The sequence below is a fragment of the Solenopsis invicta genome, chromosome 3 (assembly GCF_016802725.1).
Source record: "Solenopsis invicta isolate M01_SB chromosome 3, UNIL_Sinv_3.0, whole genome shotgun sequence".
Taxonomy (NCBI): Eukaryota; Metazoa; Arthropoda; class Insecta; order Hymenoptera; family Formicidae; genus Solenopsis; species Solenopsis invicta.
This window is the reverse complement of record NC_052666.1, coordinates 350,975-374,260: the sequence shown is the minus strand read 5'-3', so window position 1 is coordinate 374,260 and position 23,286 is coordinate 350,975. Positions and strand designations below refer to the sequence as shown.

Genomic DNA, 23,286 nt, shown 5'->3' with positions numbered 1-23,286 from the left:
ATATTGTAAAAATAAATATTGTAACTTTTCTAAGAAGTAAAACAGAGAAACATTATTACGTATAATAAAATAGAACGTATCTCTTCAATCTGTCATTGTCGTGCAAAATGTTCAATAGAAACTTAATTATATTTTAGATTTTTATATTTTAGAAAGATTATCAATAAATGTCGAAATATTGTTTGTCCGGAAAAAATTTATAAGAATTATTTAAAAAATATTCAAAAACAAAACGTTGAATTTTATTACGTATAAAAATCTTGCAAATTTATTTTCATAGATAAAAAAATTAAATATTATAAGTATTAAATTATGCAACCAGTTGCAACTGCTGTTATTATAAAATGTAAATCCGTATTTACAACGTTGTTAATCCTTTGCTATTAATTTTTTAATAAAGAGACAAAATACAAGCTTATAGTTTTTAGTTTTCGTGATATTTTATTGTAACAATTCTTTCCATATTTTTTGTTTCTGTATTATAATACCGTCTCAGAATTCCCAACATTTAAGAAACATACACGTATTCTTACGTGATTTATTTGGATACATAGAATTAATAAAAATTGAATTTTATTTTTAGATTAAATAATAAGTAGATCGGTTTGTTTTATTTGCCCAGTTTGCACTTATTTTTTAGGATTCTTACGGTCTTGTATCAAAAATTAAAAGATTAGATGGAAAGGTTTATAGTTTATAGCACCTCGCCATATTTTTGCGTGTAATATGTATATTTTTAATAACTTTTACGAAAAATACACCCAAGCACTCACTAGTGTCCGAAATGACACTCCATTGAGTCTTAAGTTGGAGGTTATTTGAGAGTCATTTCCTACACAAGTTGGATGTATTTTTTGTAAGGGAAGGATGTATATTAAATTATTTAATATTAAATTATTATTAAATAATAGCGAGAAACATTCCGCATTCGTTCAAGTGCTGGAAACATCATAAAAATAGCCAAAAGATTAATTCCGTATAATAAAATAGGTTAAAAGAGAGTTCAGTTTGCAGTCGTTCCACAACGAAATGCGAGATTTCTGGTTCGAGAAAACGCTCCTGATACGCGGGGACCATGCAGAGCAAAGAGGTAGCAGGAAGTAAACTGGTACTTACCCCATTCTATTCACTTTCTACTTTACCGATTCTTGATGACGGCGCTATAGATAATTAGAACATTCGATTATCCTCGGCGCCGTCATCGAGAGTCGGTAAAGTAGAAAGTGAATAAAACGAGATAAGTAGTATTTTACTTCCTTATACCTCTTTGCTCCGCATGATCCCCGCGTATCAGGAGCGATTTCTCGAGCCCTAAATGTCCGATTTCTTTCGGGATTCTAACCTCAACTTTAGTGCTTGATATCTCGATTCTCGGGGCAGATCGACAGTTTTTTCAGTTTTTTCTACCAGATTCGTTCGTTTCATGTGAAAACGCGTTGAATTAGTCTAATTTCGCCACAATCGGAGATGCTGGGATATTTTGAATAGTTACCATTAGCCATTACCTTTTCAACTTTCATTTTTTAAGTTTTAAGAAATAATCTAAAAATTAAGGCCGTCAAAGCGTTAAAGCAAACGATCGACTTGGTCGATCAAATTTGTTGTCAATCTGCTAGCAGTTTGCTTGAAAGATGCATATGTAGAATTTATTTTTATATTTTTTATTGATCCTGCAGAAAATTACAAAATTGAACATTATTCAAGTTAAATGATATTCTTTCTAAATTATATTTAGAAGTTGATTTAGTTAATTCTTAGTTAAAAAATTGGAATGGTTAATATAAATGAACTACATCTTTTTTCGTGCAACTAAGTAATTGTTGAATCAACTCAATGTTTAGTTGTGCGTATCTGACTAAATATTTTAGTTTTACAACCAATTTTTTTCTCATTGCAGATAATATTTATATGACTAACACTTATTATGTAAGTGCTTCTGTATTGTGTGTTAATTTTTAAACTTCTCTTTTAAAGATGGATGCAAAACGAAATTGATTCATGGACTAAAAATTAATCCACTTTTAAAACAATGGTCTTGTATAATAATTTTTTATGGACTCCATGCACCCTAAATTATTAAATTAACATTTAAATTCAAAGAATCTACCTAAGATTATTAAATGAAACTTAATGATACTTTCTGTTAATAAGAAAGATAAGTAAAAAACTTAGAATTTATGTTAAATTTTAATGAAATTTACTTTTATGTTTAAATTCAATGCTACTTATTTCTTTTGAGCAATATTTTTAATGCTATAGATAAGTGAGAATCAAGAGGACTGCAACGAGAAAGATAAATAAATAGAACCAAATTGTTGCAGCGGCTATCTCGGTTGTGGAATGGTTCCAATGGCATACTCACGAGTAAACATGCCGAACAGAAAATGATATCCATTTTGAGGAACAGGTTCCCACAAGCTCAACTGATTAAAGTTGTATTGCCCTTGTATCAGGTAACAATTATTTCTAATATATGTATTTTTGGGAAGAAATTTTTTTGAATATACTTATAGTGATATATTGACACAATTGCAATTGTACTTTAGGAGGATGCGATGCCATGCTTGACATAAATGTTGTTGCCCCAAAATTCAAGGGACTGAATACCATGAAGCAACATCGAATTATTAATGAGGTAAAGCTCGACGATTGCTTCCTGGAAAAACTGTGATTAAGGAGCTTCTTCAATCTTTTTACATAATAACTTTGCATAAGAGCTCGATCAAATTTTGTGAATGAGCTTGTGATGAATAAACAAGCATTTCAAATTTTATTTTAAATTTTACTATATAGTTTTCTTTAAGAAACTTTCTAAAATAGCATAACAATTCTTTTTCAATTTTTTCCGATAATTATTAGTTTATTGATAATTATAAAGAAGATACTTTTAAATAACAAATTACTATTTTTGTTGTTTAAATTTTGTTTATTATTTATTATTTTGAAGATTGAAGGCAGTGTCAAAACCTCCTGTGTTAAAAGATGTACATAAATGAAACGCTTCTTCACTTTTTTAAGCTGAAGCGAACTTTCTTAAATTGATCACATATCAATTAAGTTGACAATTTTATTTTATTGCAGGACCTTAAGGAAGATATCAAAGACATTCATGGCCTCTGAATACGTACGAGTATCCCGTAGGCGTAAATTTTATATTTTGGACGATTGTTAAATTATTTTTATAGAGGAAATATGTTAATATACTGATTTTATTGAATCTAACGATGGACATCCGATTTCCTCTTTCAAAAGTTTTGGTCAGGATTTTCGAAACAGTTTTGAATAATTTAGAATTTCTAGATTTTCTTCCCATATTCAAAATAATTTGTTGTAAAACGAGTTTATTATTGGAACTCTATATTTAAGATTTGGAGATCATGCGCATGTTATATATATATTTTATAAGTTGTAAATTTAAACAATGATATATGTGACATGGTTTAAGGAATATATTTCTTACACCATGATATGTGGTAAAAATAGATTTATAAAAAATATAAGTGAAATAAGAGTAATATTGGAATAATTAAGGAAATGTGATTTTTCTTTTCATATTCACAGTCTTTAGTTGAATGAATAGTGATAAACTATTCAGAAAATAATTTAAAACTTAAATTTTTAATAAAAAAGCAAAATACAAGCTAATACAATTTTTTAATTTTTGTGATACTTTACTGTAACAATTGCTTCATATTTTTGGTTTCTCTAATATAATACGGTCTCGGAATTTTAAACGATTAAAATACACATATATGTATTCTTACTTGATTTATTTGAATATACATACATATAGAATTAATAAAAACTGAATTTTATTTTTGTATCAAATAATAAGTAGATCCGTTTGTTTTATTTGCCCATTTTCTACTTATTTCCCAGGATTCTTGCAGTCTTATATTAAAAATTAAAAGATTAGATGGAAAAGTTTATAGTTTATAGCGCCTCGCCATATTTTTGCGTGTAATATGTCTATTTTTAATAACTTTTACGAAAAATACACCCAAGTACTCACTAGTGTCCGAAATGACACTTCATTGAGTCTTAAGTTAGAGGTTTATTTGAGAGTCATTTCGTACACAAGTTGGATGTATTTTTTGTAAGGGAAAGATGTATATTAAATTATTTAATATTAAATTATTATTAAATAACAGCGAGAAACATTCCGCATTCGTTCAGGTACTGGAAACATCATAAAAATAGCCAAGAGATTAATTCCGCATAATAAAATAGGTTAAAAGAGAGTTCAGTTTGCAGTCGTTCCAGAACGAAATGCGGGATTTCTGGTTCGAGAAAACGCTCCTGATACGCGGAGACCATGCAGAGCAAGGAGGTAGCAGGAAGTAAACTGATACTTACCTCGTTCTATTCATTTTCTACTTTATCGACTCTCAATGACGGCGCTGTAGATAATTATAACGTTTGATTATTTACGGCGCCGTCATCGAGAGTCGGTAAAGTAGAAAGTGATTCAAACGGGATAAGTAGTATTTTACTTCCTTATACCTCTTTGCTCCGCATGATCCCCGCGTATCAGGAGCGATTTCTCGAGCCCTAAATCTCGGATTTCTTTCCGGATTCTAACCTCAACCTTAGTGCTTAATATCTCGATTCTCGGGGTAGATCGACAGTTTTTTCGGTTTTTTCTATCAGATTCGTTCGTTTCGTGTGAAAACGCGTTGAATTAGTCTAATTTCGTCACAATCGGAGATGCTGGGATATTTTGAATAGTTACATTAACCATTACCTTTTCAACTTTCATTTTTTAAGTTCTAAGAAATAATCTAAAAATTAAGGCCGTCAAAGCGTTAAAGCAAACGATCGATTTGGTCGATCAAATTTGTTGTCAATCTGCTAGCAGTTTGCTTGAAAGATGCATATGCCGAACTTATTTTTATATTTCTTATTGATCCTGCAGAAAATAACAAAATTGAACATTATTCAAGTTAAATGATATTCTTTCTAAATTAAATTTGTGCTATGCATCGTATATCAAAGTCATCAACTTATACATAGGTATGCAAATATAATGTGTGCGTATCGCAAAAGTTTGAAATATTTTATATCATAAATTTATCCTTCATGCAGTTTTTACGTAAGAAATTGTGGCAGATAAATATGTGTAAAACTGCAATGTACTTTATAATAACATAAAATTTTAGATTTTTTAATTAAAGTAGGGACAATGCACGTATCTCACTTACTCTATTGTTTTCTATTGTTTTATGTGAGAATCATTTCGATTTCTTAGACTAATTAGAGAAGAAATAAATTTTCAGATGTATTTGTTTGTTGTTGCATTTTGAACGCTTATTGGATATATTTTCTGATATAACTCTTTTTAAACTCAAACACAAATATGATATAGTTTCGAATATTCTTAGATGTGTCATTGGATCATCAAGGAATACTTTCTAAAATCTCTATAAGGGATATATAATTATATCTTGCAATGTATCTAATCATGTGATGAATTACGAGTTGTTTTTTTTAAACCACAGCAAGTTTATTTCTCAAAATTTGGTTATAAGACTTTATCTTAAAGTTTATTCAAATTTATCAGTATTACATTGTGAATAAGTATAAATAACAAATATAAAATTTTCCCAAGAACAAAACAGATCCAGAAGATTTTTATTTTTTTTATTTTTTATTTTTTATTTTTTAATGGGTCCTTAAAATATTTACAATTTACAATTTTGTTCTACTTATTACATTCAGAGTAACATGATATTTACAATAAATGATTCGAAGAGGAGAAATTTCTTTTAATTTTTGTATATAATACATAAGTTTTTTGGTAGTATTTTGTTCTTTATCTATTTTGTTTATTGTTATATTTTGTTATATTTAACATTATGTGAATGGAATATAAACATCTGATCTATTTTATGCATAAATATATCATAAAAGTATCTGTTACAAGAAAATAAAAAAATCGATTATTTATTGCAGATTGAAAGTGCAGTATGTATCAATCGTTATATAGACCAATGTCGACAGCGGATTCTGAGGTAATCGAATATTTCTTTGCTTTTAAACATGTCTGGATGAAAGTGGCCCATTTTCCGACCTCCATCTATATACTCTGATTAGAGTACAGGGACAGATTGTAAGGGACGGATTGACGAATGCTGGAGATGAAGTCCCGAAACCAGCTCTTCCGCTGGAAGACGTTAAGATTGTAGATGTCGATTGAGGTGGAGGTATATCGGCTGAGCGTCTAGCAAGAAGAGGCGCGCGAGTGACTGGAACAGATGCATCGACGAAATTAATTAATGTTGCTAAAGAGCATGCGAAATTGGATCCCGATGTATTGGAGAGACTGAACTACATTCATACAATCATAGAAGATTTTTCCCAAAAAAGACGAGTTATACGATGCTGTTGTGGCTTTTAAGATTTTGGAGTGGATGTAAAAGATCCACAATTATTTTTAAAGGCACAGTATATTGTAACAAGAATCAATATATTGAATATAAATATTATTTTAAAAGCGCTTTTAAATATGAATACGGAATTAAATCTTTTACAAATATTCTTTATAGAATTGCGTGAAAATTTTAAAACCTGGTGAATCACTTTTTATAACTATGAAAAACAGAATCCTAGCTTCTTGGTTGGTTGTGATTGTAGCAGAATACATTTTCGGAAGAATACCACCTGTCGGCACTCACAAATGAAGTAAATTCATCGCTCCTTATGAATTTCAACGTATAGGATGATTGTAAGATTTATCTCTGTTATCAATATTAAGAAATAAAATTACTAAAAAGCATTTTATTGCATGCATTAGATAATATTTATATGACTAACACTTATTATGTAAGTGCTTTTGTATTGTGTGTTAATTTTTAAACTTCTCTTGTAAAGATGGATGCAAAACGAGATTGATTCATGGACTAAAAATTAATCCACTTTTAAAACGATGGTCTTGTATAATAATTTTTTATGAACTTTATGCACCCTAAATTATTAAATTAATATTTACATTCAAAGAATCTACCTAAGATAATTAAATGAAACTTAATGATACTTTCTGTTAATAAGAAAGATAAGTAAAAAATTTAGAATTTATGTTAAATTTTAATGAAATTAACTTTTATGTTTAAATTCAATGCTACTTATTTCCCTTGAGCAATATTTTTAACGCTATAGATAAGTGAGAATTAAGAGGTCTGCAATGAGAAAGATAAATAAATAGAACCAAATTGTTGCAGCGGATATCACGGTTGTGGAATGGTTCCAATGGCTTACTCACGGGTAAGCATGCCGAACAGAAAATGATATCCATTTTGAGGAACAGGTTCCCATCAGCTCAACTGATTAAAGTTGCTCTTGTATCAGGTAACAATTATTTCTAATATATGTATTTTTGGGGAGAAATTTTCTTGAATATACTTATAGCGATACGTTGACACAATTGCAATTGTACTTTAGGCAGATGCAGTGCCATGCTTGACATAAATGTTGTTGCCCCAGAATTCAAGGGACTGAATACCATGAAGCAACATCAAATTATTAATGAGGTAAAGCTCGACGATTCCTTCCTGGAAAAGCTGTGATTAAGGAGCTTCTTCAATCTTTTTACATAATAACTTCCCATAAGAGCTCAATCAAATTTTGTGAATGAGCTTGTGATGAATATACAATTTTATATTTTAGGTTTTATTTTAAATTTTACTATATAGTTTTCTTCAAGAAACTTTCTAAAATAGCATAACAATTCTTTTTCAATTTTTTCCGATAATTATTAGTTTATTGATAATTATAAAGAAGATACTTTTAAATAACGAATTACTATTTTTGTTGTTTAAATTTTGTTCATTATTTATTATTTTGAAGATTGAAGGCAGTGTCAAAACCTGTGTTAAAAGATATACATAAATGAAATGCCTCTTCACTTTTTTAAACTGAAGCAAACGTTCTTAAATTGATCACATATCAATTAAGTTAACAATTTTGTTTTATTGCAGGTTCCTAAGGAAGATATCAAAGACATTCATGGCCTCTGAATACGTACGATTATCCCGTAGACGTGAATTTTATTTTTTGGACGATTGTTAAATTAATTTTATAGAGGAAATATGTTAATATACTGATTTTATTGAATCTAACGATGGACATCCGATTCCCTCTTTCAAAAGTTTTGGTCAGGATTTTCGTAACTGTCTGGAATAATTTAGAATTTCTAGATTTTCTTCCCATATTCAAAATAATTGGCTGTAAAACGTGTTTATTATTGGAACGCTATATTTAAAATTTGGAGATGTTATATATATATATATATATATATATATATTTTATAAGTTGTAAATTTAAACAATGATATATGTGACATATGGTTTAAGGAATATATTTCTTACACCATGATATGTGGTAAAAATAGATTTATAAAAAATATAAGTGAAATAAGAGTAATATTGGAATAATTAAGGAAATGTGATTTTTCTTTTCATATTCACAGTCTTTAGTTGAATGAATAGTGATAAACTATTCAGAAAATAATTTAAAACTTAAATTTTTAATAAAAAAAAAGCAAAATACAAGCTAATACAATTTTTTAACTTTTGTGATACTTTACTGTAACAATTGCTTCATATTTTTTGTTTCTCTAATATAATACTGTCTCGGAATTCCAAACGATTAAAATACACATATATGTATTCTTACTTGATTCATTTGAATATACATACATATAGAATTAATAAAAAATGAATTTTATTTTTATATCAAATAATAAGTAGATCCGTTTATTTTATTTGCCCATTTTGTACTTATTTCCCAGGATTTTTGCAGTCTTATATTAAAAATTAAAAGATTAGATGGAAAAGTTTATAGCGCCTCGCCATATTTTTGCGTGTAATATGTATATTTTTAATAACTTTCACGAAAAATACACCCAAGTGTCCGAAGTGACACTTCATTGAGTCTTAAGTTGGAGGTTTATTTGGAGTCATTTCCTACACAAGTTGGATGTATTTTTTGTAAGGGAAGGATGTACATTAAATTATTTAATATTAAATTATTATTAAATAATAGCGAGAAACATTCCGCATTCGTTCAGGTACTGGAAACATCATAAAAATAGCCAAGAGATTAATTCCGCCTAATAAAATAGGTTAAAACACAGTTCAGTTTGCAGTCGTTGCAGAACGAAATGCAGGATTTCTGCTTTGAGAAAACGCTCCTGATACGCGGGGACCATGCATAGCAAAGAGGTAGCAGGAAGTAAACTGGCACTTACCCCGTTTTAGTCACTTTTTACTTTACCGATTCTTGATGACGGCGCTATAGATAATTAGAACATTCGATTATCCTCGGCGCCGTCATCGAGAGTCGGTAAAGTAGAAAGTGAATAAAACGAGATAAGTAGTATTTTACTTCCTTATACCTCTTTGCTCCGCATGATCCCCGCATATCAGGAGCGATTTCTCGAGCCCTAAATGTTTGATTTCTTTCCGGATTCTAACCTCAACTTTAGTGCATGATATCTCGATTCTCGGGGCAGATCGACAGTTTTTTCGGTTTTTTCTGCCAGATTCGTTCGTTTCGTGTGAAAATGCGTTGAATTAGTCTAATTTCGCCACAATCGGAGATGCTGGGATATTTTGAATAGTTACATTAACCATTACCTTTTCAATTTTCATTTTTTAAGTTCTAAGAAATAATCTAAAAATTAAGGCCGTCAAAGCGTTAAAGCAAACGATTGACTTGGTCGATCAAATTTGTTGTTAATCTCCTAGCAGTTTGCTTGAAAGATGCATATGTCGAATTTATTTTTATATTTTTTATTGATCCTGCAGAAAATTACAAAATTGAACATTATTCAAGTTAAATGATATTCTTTCTAAATTATATTCGTGCTATGCATCGTATATCAAAGTCATCAATTTATTCATATGTATGCAAATATAATGTGTGCGTATCGCAAACATTTGAAATATTTTATATGATAAATTTATCCTTTATGCAGTTTTTACGTAAAAAATTGTGGCAATTAAATATGTGTAAAACTGTAATGTACTTTATAATAACATAAAATTTTAGATTTTTTAATTAAAGTAGAGACAATGCACGTATCTCACTTACTCTATTGTTTTCTATTGTTTTATGTGAGAATCATTTCGATTTCTTAGACTAATTAGAGAGGAAATAAATTTTCAGATGTATTTGTTTATTGTTGCATTTTGAACACTTATTGGATATATTTTCTGATATAACTTTTTTTAAACTCAAACACAAATATGATATAGTTTCGAATATTCTTAGATGTGTCATTGGATCATCCAGGAATACTTTCTAAAATCTCTATGAGGGATATTTAATTATATCTTGCAATGTATCTAATCATGTGATGAATTACGAGTTGTTCTTTTTAAAACCACACCAAGTTTATTTCTCAAAATTTGGTTATGAGATTTTATCTTAAAGTACATTCAAATTTATCAATATTACACTGTGAATAAGTATAAATAACAAATATAAAATTTTCCCAAGAACAAAACAGTTCCAGATTTTTTATTTTTTTTTTTATTTATTTTTTTTTTTAATGGGTCCTTAAAATATTTACAATTTACAATTTTGTTCTACTTATTACATTCAGAGTAACATGATATTTACAATAAATGATTCGAAGAGGAGAAATTTCTTTTAATTTTTGTATATAATACATAAGTTTTTTGGTAGTATTTTGTTCTTTATCTATTTTGTTTATTGTTATATTTTGTTATATTTAACGTATGTGAATGGAATATAAACATCTGATCTATTTTATGCATAAATATATCATAAAAGTGTCTGTTACAAGAAAATAAAAAAATTGATTATTTATTGCAGATTGAAAGTGCAGTGCGTATCAATCGTTATATAGACCAATGTCGACAGCGGATCCTGAGGAAATTGAATATTTTTTTGCTTTTAAACATGTCTGAATGAAAGTGGCCCCGACCTTTATCTATATACTCCGATTAGAGTACAGGGATTGTAAGGGACGGATTGATGAATGCTGGAGATGAAGTCCCGAACCCAGCTCTTCCGCTGGAAGACGTCAAGATTGTAGATGTCGATTGAGGTGGAGGTATATCGGCTGATCGTCTAGCAAGAATAGGCGCGCGAGTGACTGGAACAGATGCATCGACGAAATTAATAAATGTTTCTAAAGAGCATGTGAAATTGGATCCCGATGTATTGGAGAGACTGAACTACATTCAAACAATCATAGAAGATTTTTCCCAAAAAAGGCGAGTTATACGATGCTGTTGTGGCTTCTAAGATTTTGGAGCATGTAAAAGATTCACAATTATTTTTAAAGGTACAGTATTGTAACAAGAATCGACATATTGAATATAAATATTATTTTAAAAGCGCTTTTAAATATGAATGCAGAATTAAATCTTTTACGAATATTTATAGAATTGCGAGAAAATTTTAAAACCTGGTGAATCACTTTTTGTAACTATGGAAAACAGAATCCTAGCTTCTTGGTTGGTTGTTATTGTAGCAGAATACATTTTCGGAAGAATACCACCTGTCGGCACTCACAAATGAAATAAATTCATCGCTCCTAAATTTCAACATATATAGGATGATTGTAAGTTTTATCTCTGTTATCAATATTAAGAAATAAAATGACTAAAGAGCATTATGTTGCATGTACACCGAGAAAAAAAATTGGTTGAAAAACTAAAATATTTAGTCTGATACGCACGACTAAATATTGAGTTGATTTAGTTAGTTCTTAGTTAAAAAATTGGAGTGGTTAATATAAATGAACTACATCTTTTTTCGTGCAACTAAATAATTGTTGAATCAACCCAATGTTTAGTTGTGCGTATCGGACTAAATATTTTAGTTTTACAACCAATATATTTTTCTCAGTGCAGATAATATTTATATGACTAACACTTATTATGTAAGTGCTTCTGTATTGTGTGTTAATTTTTAAACTTCTCTTTTAAAGATGGATGCAAAACGAAATTGATTCATGGACTAAAAATTAATCCACTTTTGAAACGATGGTCTTGTATAATAATCTTTTATGGGCTCCATGCACCTTAAATTATTAAATTAACATTTAAATTCAAAGAATCTACCTAAGATAATTAAATGAAACTTAATGATACTTTCTGTTAATAAGAAAGATAAGTAAAAAACTTAGAATTTATGTTAAATTTTAATGAAATTTACTTTTATGTTTAAATTCAATGCTACTTATTTCTTTTGAGCAATATTTTTAATGCTATAGATAAGTGAGAATCAAGAGGACTGCAACGAGAAAGATAAATAAATAGAACCAAATTGTTGCAGCGGCTATCTAGGTTGTGGAATAGTTCCAATGGCATACTCACGAGTAAACATGCCGAACAGAAAATGATATCTATTTTGAGGAACAGGTTCCCACAAGCTCAACTGATTAAAGTTGCCCTTGTATCAGGTAACAATTATTTCTAATATATGTATTTTTGGGAAGAAATTTTTTTGAATATACTTATAGTGATATATTGACACAATTGCAATTGTACTTTAGGAGGATGCGATGCCATGCTTGACATAAATGTTGTTGCCCCAAAATTCAAGGGACTGAATACCATGAAGCAACATCGAATTATTAATGAGGTAAAGCTTGACGATTCCTTCCTGGAAAAGCTGTGATTAAGGAGCTTCTTCAATCTTTTTACATAATAACTTTTAAATAACAAATTACTATTTTTGTTGTTTAAATTTTGTTTATTATTTATTATTTTGAAGATTGAAGGCAGTGTCAAAACCTCCTGTGTTAAAAGATGTACATAAATGAAACGCTTCTTCACTTTTTTAAGCTGAAGCGAACGTTCTTAAATTGATCACATATCAATTAAGTTGACAATTTTATTTTATTGCAGGACCCTAAGGAAGATATCAAAGACATTCATGGCCTCTGAATACGTACGAATATCCCGTAGGCGTAAATTTTATATTTTGGACGATTGTTAAATTATTTTTATAGAGGAAATATGTTAATATACTGATATTATTGAATCTAATGATGGACATCCGATTCCCTCTTTCAAAAGTTTTGGTCAGGATTTTTGAAACTGTTTGGAATAATTTAGAATTTCTAGATTTTCTTCCCATATTCAAAATAATTTGTTGTAAAACGAGTTTATTATTGGAACTTTATATTTAAGATTTGGAGATCATACGCATGTTATATATATATTTTATAAGTTGTAAATTTAAATAATGATACATGTGACATGGTTTAAGGAATATATTTCTTACACCATGATATGTAATAAAAAGAGATTTATAAAAAATATAAGTGAAATAAGAGTAATATTGGAATAATTAAGGAAATGTGATTTTTCTTTTCATATTCACAGTCTTTAGTTGAATGAATAGTGATAAACTATTCAGAAAATAATTTAAAACTTAAATTTTTAATAAAAAGGCAAAATACAAGCTTATACAATTTTTTAACTTTTGTTATACTTTACTATAACAATTGCTCCGTATTTTTTGTTTCTCTAATATAATACGGTCTCGGAATTTTAAACGATTAAAATATACATGTATGTATTCTTACTTAATTTATTTGAATATACATATAGAATTAATAAAAATTGAATTTTATTTTTGTATCAAATAATAAGTAGATCCGTTTGTTTTATTTGCCCATTTTCTACTTATTTCCCAGGATTCTTGCAGTCTTATATTAAAAATTAAAAGATTAGATGGAAAAGTTTATAGTTTATAGCGCCTCGCCATATTTTTGCGTGTAATATGTCTATTTTCAATAACTTTTACGAAAAATACACCCAAGTACTCACTAGTGTCCGAAATGACACTTCATTGAGTCTTAAGTTAGAGGTTTATTTGAGAGTCATTTCGTACACAAGTTGGATGTATTTTTTGAAAGATGTATATTAAATTATTTAATATTAAATTATTATTAAATAATAGCGAGAAACATTCCGCATTCGTTCAGGTACTGGAAACATCATAAAAATAGCCAAGAGATTAATTCCGCATAATAAAATAGGTTAAAAGAGAGTTCAGTTTGCAGTCGTTCCAGAACGAAATGCGGGATTTCTGGTTCGAGAAAACGCTCCTGATATGCGGAGACCATGCAGAGCAAGGAGGTAGCAGGAAGTAAACTGATACTTACCACGTTCTATTCATTTTCTACTTTATCGACTCTCAATGACGGCGCTGTAGATAATTATAACGTTTGATTATTTACGGCGCCGTTATCGAGAGTCGGTAAAGTAGAAAGTGATTCAAACGGGATAAGTAGTATTTTACTTCCTTATACCTCTTTGCTCCGCATGATCCCCGCGTATCAGGAGCGATTTCTCGAGCCCTAAATCTCGGATTTCTTTCCGGATTCTAACCTCAACCTTAGTGCTTAATATCTCGATTCTCGGGGCAGATCGACAGTTTTTTCGGTTTTTTCTACCAGATTCGTTCGTTTCGTGTGAAAACGCGTTGAATTAGTCTAATTTCGTCACAATCGGAGATGCTGGGATATTTTGAATAGTTACATTAACCATTACCTTTACAACTTTCATTTTTTAAGTTCTAAGAAATAATCTAAAAATTAAGACCGTCAAAGCGTTAAAGCAAACGATCGATTTGGTCGATCAAATTTGTTGTCAATCTGCTAGCATCTTTGCTTGAAAGATGCATATGCCGAACTTATTTTTATATTTCTTATTGATCCTGCAGAAAATAACAAAATTGAACATTATTCAAGTTAAATGACATTCTTTCTAAATTAAATTTGTGCTATGCATCGTATATCAAAGTCATCAATTTATACATAGGTATGCAAATATAATGTGTGCGTATCGCAAAAGTTTGAAATATTTTATATCATAAATTTATCCTTTATGCAGTTTTTACGTAAAAAATTGTGGCAGATAAATATGTGTAAAACTGTAATGTACTTTATTATAACGTAAAATTTTAGATTGTTTAATTAAAGTAGGGACAATGCAAGTATCTCACTTACTCTATTGTTCTCTATTGTTTTATATGGGAATCGTTTCGATTTCTTAGACTAATTAGAGAGGAAATAAATTTTCAGATGTATTTGTTTATTGTTGCATTTTGAACACTTATTGGATATATTTTCTGATATAACTTTTTTTAAACTCAAACACAAATATGATATAGTTTGGAATATTCTTAGATGTGTCATTGGATCATCCAGGAATACTTTCTAAAATCTCTATGAGGGATATTTAATTATATCTTGCAATGTATCTAATCATGTGATGAATTACAAATTGTTTTTTTTTTAAAAACACAAGTTTATTTCTCAAAATTTGGTTATAAGACTTTATCTTAAAGTTTATTCAAATTTATCAGTATTACACTGTGGAAAGTATAAATAACAAATATAAAATTTTCCCAAGAACAAAACAGATCCAGAAGATTTTTATTGTTTTTATTTATTTATTTTTTTTTTAATGGTCCTTAAAATATTTACAATTTACAATTTTGTTCTACTTATTACATTCAGAGTAACATGATATTTACAATAAATGATTCGAAGAGGAGAAATTTCTTTTAATTTTTATATATAATACATAAGTTTTTTGGTAGTATTTTGTTCTTTATCTATTTTGTTTATTGTTATATTTTGTCTTTTAACGTATGTGAATGGAATATAAAAATCTGATCTATTTTATGCATAAATATATCATAAAAGTATTTGTTACAAGAAAATAAAAAAATCGATTATTTATTGCAGATTGAAAGTGCAGTATGTATCAATCGTTATATAGACCAATGTCGACAGCGGATTCTGAGGAAATCGAATATTTCTTTGCTTTTAAACATGTCTGGATGAAAGTGGCCCATTTTCCGACCTCCATCTATATACTCTGATTAGAGTACAGGGACAGATTGTAAGGGACGGATTGACGAATGCTGGAGATGAAGTCCCGAACCCAGCTCTTCCGCTGGAAGACGTCAAGATTGTAGATGTCGATTGAGGTGGAGGTATATCGGCTGAGCGTCTAGCAAGAATAGGCGCGCGAGTGACTGGAACAGATGCATCGACGAAATTAATGTTGCTAAAGAGCATGCGAAATTGGATCCCGATGTATTGGAGAGACTGAACTACATTCAAACAACCATAGAGGATTTTTCCCAAAAAAGGCGAGTTATATGATGCTGTTGTGGCTTTTAAGATTTTGGAGCATGTAAAAGATCCACAATTATTTTTAAAGGTACAGTATATTGTAACAAGAATCGATATATTGAATATAAATATTATTTTAAAAGAGCTTTTAAATATGAATGCAGAATTAAATCTTTTACAAATATTCTTTATAGAATTGCGTGAAAATTTTAAAACCTGGTGAGTCATTTTTTATAACTATGGAAAACAGAATCCTAGCTTCTTGGTTGGTTGTGATTGTAGCAGAATACATTTTTGGAAGAATACCACCTGTCGGCACTCACAAATGAAATAAATTCATCGCTCCTTATGAATTTCAACGTATATAGGATGATTGTAAGATTTATCTCTGTTATCAATATTAAGAAATAAAATGACTAAAAAGCATTTTATTGCATGCATTAGATAATATTTATATGACTAACACTTATTATGTAAGCTTTTGTATTGTGTGTTAATTTTTAAACTTCTCTTGTAAAGATGGATGCAAAACGAGATTGATTCATGGACTAAAAATTAATCCACTTTTAAAACGATGGTCTTGTATAATAATTTTTTATGGACTCCATGCACCCTAAATTATTATATTAATATTTACATTCAAAGAATCTACCTAAGATAATTAAATGAAACTTAATGATACTTTCTGTTAATAAGAAAGATAAGTAAAAAATTTAGAATTTATGTTAAATTTTAATGAAATTAACTTTTATGTTTAAATTCAATGCTACTTATTTCCCTTGAGCAATATTTTTAATGCTATAGATAAGTGAGAATTAAGAGGTCTGCAATGAGAAAGATAAATAAATAGAACCAAATTGTTGCAGCGGCTATCACGGTTGTGGAATGGTTCCAATGGCTTACTCACGGGTAAGCATGCCGGACAGAAAATGATATCCATTTTGAGGAACAGGTTCCCACAAGCTCAACTGATTAAAGTTGCTCTTGTATCAGGTAACAATTATTTCTAATATATGTATTTTTGGGGAGAAATTTTCTTGAATATACTTATAGCGATACGTTGACACAATTGCAATTGTACTTTAGGCAGATGCAGTGCCATGCTTGACATAAATGTTGTTGCCCCAGAATTCAAGGGACTGAATACCATCAAGCAACACCAAATTATTAATGAGGTAAAGCTCGACGATTCCTTCCTGGAAAAGCTGTGATTAAGGAGCTTCTTCAATCTTTTTACATAATAAGTTCCCATAAGAGCTCAATCAAATTTTGTGAATGAGCTTGTGATGAATATACAATTTTACATTCTATTTTAAATTTTACTATATAGTTTTCTTTAAGAAACTTTCTAAAATAGCATAACAATTCTTTTTCAATTTTTTCCGATAATTATTAGTTTATTGATAATTATAAAGAAGATACTTTTAAATAACAAATTACTATTTTTGTTGTTTAAATTTTGTTCATTATTTATTATTTTGAAGATTGAAGGCAGTGTCAAAACCTGTGTTAAAAGATGTACATAAATGAAACGCCTCTTCACTTTTTTAAACTGAAGCCAACGTTCTTAAATTGATCACATATCAATTAAGTTGACAATTTTGTTTTATTGCAGGTTCCTAAGGAAGATATCAAAGACATTCATGGCCTCTGAATACGTACGAGTATCCCGTAGGCGTGAATTTTATTTTTTGGACGATTGTTAAATTAATTTTATAGAGGAAATATGTTAATATACTTATTTTATTGAATCTAACGATGGACATCCGATTCCCTCTTTCAAAAGTTTTGGTTAGGATTTTCGAAACTGTCTTGAATAATTTAGAATTTCTAGATTTTCTTCCCATATTCAAAATAATTAGTTGTAAAACGAGTTTATTATTGGAACTCTATATTTAAAATTTGGAGATCATGCGCATGTTATATATATATTTTATAAGTTGTAAATTTAAACAATGATATATGTGACATGGTTTAAGGAATATATTTCTTACACCATGATATGTGATAAAAAGAGATTTATAAAAAAATATAAGTGAAATAAGAGTAATATTGGAATAATTAAGGAAATGTGATTTTTCTTTTCATATTCACAGTCTTTAGTTGAATGAATAGTGATAAACTATTCAGAAAATAATTTAAAACTTAAATTTTTAATAAAAAAGCAAAATACAAGCTAATACAATTTTTTAACTTTTGTGATACTTTACTGTAACAATTGCTTCATATTTTTTGTTTCTCTAATATAATACGGTCTCGGAATTTTAAACGATTAAACTACACATATATGTATTCTTACTTGATTTATTTGAATATACATACATATAGAATTAATAAAAACTGAATTTTATTTTTATATCAAATAATAAGTAGATCCGTTTGTTTTATTTGCCCATTTTGTACTTATTTCTCAGGATTCTTGCAGTTTTATATTAAAAATTAAAAGATTAGATGGAAAAGTTTATAGCGTCTCGTCATATTTTCGCTTTTAATATTTTTAATAGCGAAAAATACACCCTAGTAGTGTCCGCAATGACACTCCATTGAGTGTTAAACTCTCAAGTTGGCGCTCCTGATACGCGGGGACCATGCAGAGCAAAGAGGTATAAGGAAGTAAACTATTATTTATCTCATTTTATTCACTTTCTACTTTACCGACTCTCGATGACGGTGCTGTAGATAATTATAACCCTCGATTATCTACGGTGCCGTCATCGAGAGTCGGTAAAGTAGAAAGTGAATAAAACGGGGTAAGTATCAGTTTACTTCCTGCTACCTCTTTGCTCTGCATGGTCCCCGCGTATCAGGAGCGTTTTCTCGAACCAGAAATCTCGCATTTCGTTCTGGAACGACTGCAAACTGAACTCTCTTTTACCTATTTTATTATGCCTTTTACCTATATAATTAATTTCTTGGCTATTTTTATGATGTTTCCAGCACTTGAATGCGGAATGTTTCTTACTATTATTTAATAATAATTTAATATTAAACAATATACATTCTTCCCTTACAAAAAATACAACCAACTCGTGTACGAAATGACACTCAAATGAGTGTTAAACTCAAATAAACCTCCGACTTGATAGTTACGATTCAATGGAGTGTCATCGCGGACACAATCCTTGTAGAAAAATACTGAGCAGTAGTATTTTTAGGTATTATTAATAAAATGTGCATTATCTTCTCTTGCAAATTGCAATAAAGCAATAGTAAGTATATTATTGATAATAATAGATCATTTTACATGTTTGTAGCTTTCTAAAACGGTTTTGTTTATATTATTTTTATTTGAAAGATAAAAATCTAATTGCTCTGTTTATATTTTTCTCTTTCGAGACAACAGTTTTAGGAAGCTACAAACACGTCAATGGTCTAATATATTATCAATATATTAGATATTATAATAAAGAAACCAAAAATATGGAAAGAATTGTTACAATAAAGTATCACGAAAACTAAACATTTTTATAAGCTTCTATTATATTTTGTCTTTTGATTACAGAATTAATAGCAAAGGATTAACAAAGGATTAACAACGTTGTAAATGCGGATTTGCACTTTATAATAACAATAGTTGTAACAAATAAATATAATACTACTGTTATATGTACAGGTAGTGCCTCTTTAAAATGCAAAATAATTTGCAAAACACCTAATATTATGCTGAATATTGCACTTAATTACACTTAACGTTAGAATTACATTTAATGTCAAAGTACAGGCCGTTACATATATATTTTTTTTATTAAAATTGCTTTTATCAGAAAAAAAAATTAAAATTTGCATTACTGTATTTCTAACTAGTTTTTAAAATAGTTCTGATAAAAAATTATTCTTGGTATTTCCGATATTTTGCATATGTATATGTAATTATAGTATAAAGCGATTTTACTTTCTCGTGGATCGATGCGATAAATTTATGCTAAAGTAAAGTTTGCCCGAGTTTATAAAAAGAAACGGCATCAGAGTCTGCAATTCCGATTCAACGAACCGCGACCATGATCAATGATTCATATGACGTCTACGACATGTGTACTTGAGGAAAAAAAAAGAAGGAAAAGGAAAGAAGACGTTTGTCCTGTTGCACGGTGAAAGTATCCGATTCGGGTGTGAATTAAAATGGAGAGGGAAGAAAGTCACCCCGACACAGGTAACGGCGCCGGCGATAGACAGCGCACGTTGGCATTGAGCGAACCTGAGTTTATCGGAGTTTATCGCCAGTTCACGGTCGTTCGTCCGCGCTTACCGTTTCCACCGGGATCATGCGTTTGATTCTGCTTCTTGCGTTCCTAGGGAACATCAAGCTGATGAGTAACGCAGGTGAGAGAAAACCGAGTTAGATTGCGAATTTACACGGTGACCCGTTAGTCCGACGATAGTTTTTTTTTTTTTTATCAAAGACGGGATTACCAAGACAAAAAATAAAATTACTTTATAATAAATAAATATTTGAAGAACTCAAAAGTAATTGTACTTAAATATTAAGTGTTCTTAATTTCTGTTTCGTTTAAAATTATTTTCTTTCAAGTTTCTGAAAAAGTGAAATAAATCTCTGTTGCGTCTTTGTTTCTAATTTTTATTGAATTTTATTTCAGGTCTGTCCCTCCCCCCCATCCCTGGTAAAAATTTTTCTCAGATTTTTAATATAAATTTTTAAGAATTTCTTTATAACTTTATAATTTAAAAAAAATTTCTCTAATTTTGTTGTATAAATCTAATTGTTAGAATATTTCAAAATTCAACGCAAATATGAAAAAATTCAAAGGAACGATGTAGTCGACATTCTCAATAGTTCTGAAAAGTGTTCTAATTCATATAAAAGTTTTGAGAAAATTCTTCACCAAGGTGCTTACATCACTTTAATTTACGTAACGGTAAACAAACAAAAAAAAAAAAAATCTAAAGCTGATCGTCAATCTGATTGACCGATTGCAGAAGAGATCTGGCAGCAGGATATATCTAAGGACATGCGGATAGGTGCATCAGCTGAAGGCTACGATCGTGTGGGGTTGCGTTGCGGCGCCGAAAGAATGACCGTCGAGCTCAAAACTACGGAAGACTTTTCAGGGGTGATCTACACACAGGGTAGTTTCCATTCCCGAGAGCCATCCTGCTTCCTCGATCCGGTTCGCGGTCGGAGTTTCACCATGAGCATTCCTTTAAACAAATGCGACACTGAAAGGGTACGTAATTTGTGTATCATATCTTTTTAATTATTTTTCCCGTAGCTACCGTTTAAAATCACCGTTCCTTAGCCTTATCAGCAGAACAAGTCATTCGAGTACACTGTACAGCATCGAAGGAGCATTTCGTTTTCTTTTAAATTATATCTTTCTAAAGTAATAAGCTTCCATTACAATTTTTTTTTTTTTTTTTTGTAAATTTCTAAACACTCGATCGAGCTCGCTGTACATTATAAACGATGGAACGAGGAATTATCGGTAGCTAGTAAGAAGAAAGAAAGTGTATAACTTGTAACATTACATTTTCGATCGTAATTTCTAAAATTTCTCTCGCATTTTTATTTATTTAATCTAAATAATGAAGTAGGAAAGTCGGCGTGATTTACATTTCTTTTACACAAGATTTTGAATGCTGCTTCTCAATGTTTTATCAATAACAGTTAAATTACTTTCTATCTCTACTGCAAGAGATTACTCGTAAAATAGATTAGAGAACTTTATTCACTTATTTGATATACAAAAAATTCAATGTTTTTTTTTTTGAGACCAATAAAAATATTTACCATATTTACTGATTATTTTCCTGTTTTTTTTTTTTTTTTTTTTTTCCGGTGAAAGGACGGCGAAAAATTCAGCAATGTCGTGGTGATTCAGCACGATGACGAGCTGTTAACTCCAGGTGACGCCGCTTTTACGTTAGAATGCGACTTCTCGAAGCCACGTGCTCTCACCGTAACAGCAGACTTTAATGGGAGTAAGAAGAGGTAATGATCGCTTCATTATTAATTCATCTTACTTTCAATATGAATGTGTTGTTTACCTCACGCTTTCATAATTTGCAATTATTCATAAGTTTAATGGAGATATAATTGATTTTCTCCACAATGCGTGGAAATAATTGTATAAAGAACATTTATCAATTCAATTATCAATTTGCGAAAAATAGCGAATGGTTTTAATTAAAGCGCTTTGTTACGATTCGTTACTATTCTCTTGATCGTTTGTCAGACCGACTAGATCGAGCATAGCTCTCGTCGATGCCGATCCGGGAAGCGACAGGAGAAAAAGGTCGGCGTACGTGGAAAGCTACGGGGACGAGGTTGCTTTTATACCGGAGCAAGTGTACCGTAAGGCAAACGACGAACTGTGAGATACCAGTGTGTGCTAGCTAATAAAGTAAAACTGAGTAAACTTGCCTCCTCTTCCTTTCGCTTCGCTCAAAAACATTCACGGAACTTTTTTGGCTGATAATCACCGCGTTCGCAAATTGAACTGCCAAAGAATTAATTCTGTCGTTGCTGAATTGAAGTTGCGATTGTATTAACTAGAGTTTCTCGCTGGCACAGTCGTTGGTGTCGTCACAAGCCTCTTTTTGACACCGAGCATGTTCAGCGAATACACCCATACAGCACAAAACTTGCAACAATATTGTTGCAACGTTGCAGCAATATTACAACGTTGCAGCAATGTTGCAACAATATTTCTGCAGTCCTCTGTGCTGTATGGGCAATTGCGGAGCAAGAGAGACGCAAAATTCATGCACTCAATTCGTGATTGATTCAAAACATCGTTAAATTAGTTAAATCTGCAATAAATTAAATCATTGAATTAATTTTAAAAAAATCACTGAATTTATGAACTGATTAAATCCATTTTTCAAAATCGATCTTACACATTTGCCGAACGTGATCGTTGTCGCATGGTGAAAAAAAAAAAGAAACACACACACACACACATGTGTCCCAATTGATTTCAGAATGAGAAGAGCGTTGGGGGTGCCGTTTTGTTAAGTCTCATGAATCAGCGAGCGCCGTCGATCCGGTCGATTCCGGCTATAACACTTGCATACGACACGACGACGCATTCCGTGCACTCATGAATTTGTTGACGCTGCCTGTTATTTAAGTTTTTGTTATTTCTAAATAAATTATGTAATTCGTTGGAGCGGATTTCTCATTTTCACGTGATCTCCAT

The 23,286-nt window shown here is 30.1% G+C and overlaps 4 protein-coding genes and 1 long non-coding RNA gene across 9 annotated transcripts; all 5 read left to right on the top strand.

Moving 5' to 3' along the window:
* The first annotated feature begins 1,268 nt into the window (after positions 1-1,268).
* Positions 1,269-3,781, top strand: LOC120357098. 2 transcript variants are annotated; one of them, XR_005574309.1, is made up of 4 exons: positions 1,269-1,926; positions 2,322-2,453; positions 2,547-2,635; positions 3,082-3,779. It is a non-coding gene; the product is annotated as an uncharacterized LOC120357098 (long non-coding RNA). The 2 variants fall into 2 exon arrangements; XR_005574308.1 differs by lacking the exon at positions 1,269-1,926 and having other exon boundaries at positions 1,965-2,453; positions 3,082-3,781.
* A 476-nt stretch (positions 3,782-4,257) lies between these two features.
* On the top strand, positions 4,258-8,438 carry LOC105204297 (bolA-like protein 3). The gene is made up of 5 exons (XM_039447241.1): positions 4,258-5,013; positions 5,953-6,724; positions 7,218-7,344; positions 7,438-7,526; positions 7,974-8,438. The coding sequence occupies exons 2-5, from the start codon at positions 6,719-6,721 to the stop codon at positions 8,010-8,012; spliced, it is 261 nt and encodes an 86-aa protein (XP_039303175.1). The 5' UTR covers positions 4,258-5,013; positions 5,953-6,718; the 3' UTR covers positions 8,013-8,438.
* Positions 8,439-9,274: 836 nt separating this feature from the next.
* On the top strand, positions 9,275-13,203 carry LOC105193018 (bolA-like protein 3). 2 transcript variants are annotated; one of them, XM_039447240.1, is made up of 6 exons: positions 9,275-9,615; positions 10,837-11,311; positions 11,413-11,590; positions 11,960-12,433; positions 12,527-12,615; positions 12,882-13,203. In XM_039447240.1, exons 4-6 carry the CDS (start codon positions 12,370-12,372, stop codon positions 12,918-12,920), a joined length of 192 nt encoding a protein of 63 aa, XP_039303174.1. In that variant the 5' UTR covers positions 9,275-9,615; positions 10,837-11,311; positions 11,413-11,590; positions 11,960-12,369; the 3' UTR covers positions 12,921-13,203. The 2 variants fall into 2 exon arrangements, with proteins under 2 accessions (XP_039303174.1, XP_039303173.1); XM_039447239.1 differs by having other exon boundaries at positions 9,275-9,918.
* Positions 13,204-14,227: 1,024 nt separating this feature from the next.
* Positions 14,228-18,194, top strand: LOC105206524 (bolA-like protein 3). Of its 2 annotated transcripts, none has more exons than XM_026137227.2 (6): positions 14,228-14,804; positions 15,737-16,217; positions 16,324-16,504; positions 16,996-17,122; positions 17,216-17,304; positions 17,745-18,194. In XM_026137227.2, the coding sequence occupies exons 3-6, from the start codon at positions 16,478-16,480 to the stop codon at positions 17,781-17,783; spliced, it is 282 nt and encodes a 93-aa protein (XP_025993012.1). In that variant the 5' UTR covers positions 14,228-14,804; positions 15,737-16,217; positions 16,324-16,477; the 3' UTR covers positions 17,784-18,194. The 2 variants fall into 2 exon arrangements, with proteins under 2 accessions (XP_025993012.1, XP_039303052.1); XM_039447118.1 differs by having other exon boundaries at positions 14,229-14,804; positions 16,649-17,122.
* A 1,889-nt stretch (positions 18,195-20,083) lies between these two features.
* On the top strand, positions 20,084-23,256 carry LOC105193002. 2 transcript variants are annotated; one of them, XM_026137226.2, is made up of 5 exons: positions 20,084-20,449; positions 21,065-21,312; positions 21,931-22,076; positions 22,321-22,439; positions 23,069-23,256. In XM_026137226.2, exons 1-5 carry the CDS (start codon positions 20,392-20,394, stop codon positions 23,071-23,073), a joined length of 576 nt encoding a protein of 191 aa, XP_025993011.1. In that variant the 5' UTR covers positions 20,084-20,391; the 3' UTR covers positions 23,074-23,256. The 2 variants fall into 2 exon arrangements, with proteins under 2 accessions (XP_025993011.1, XP_011155619.1); XM_011157317.3 differs by having other exon boundaries at positions 22,321-23,253.
* Positions 23,257-23,286: the final 30 nt, after the last annotated feature.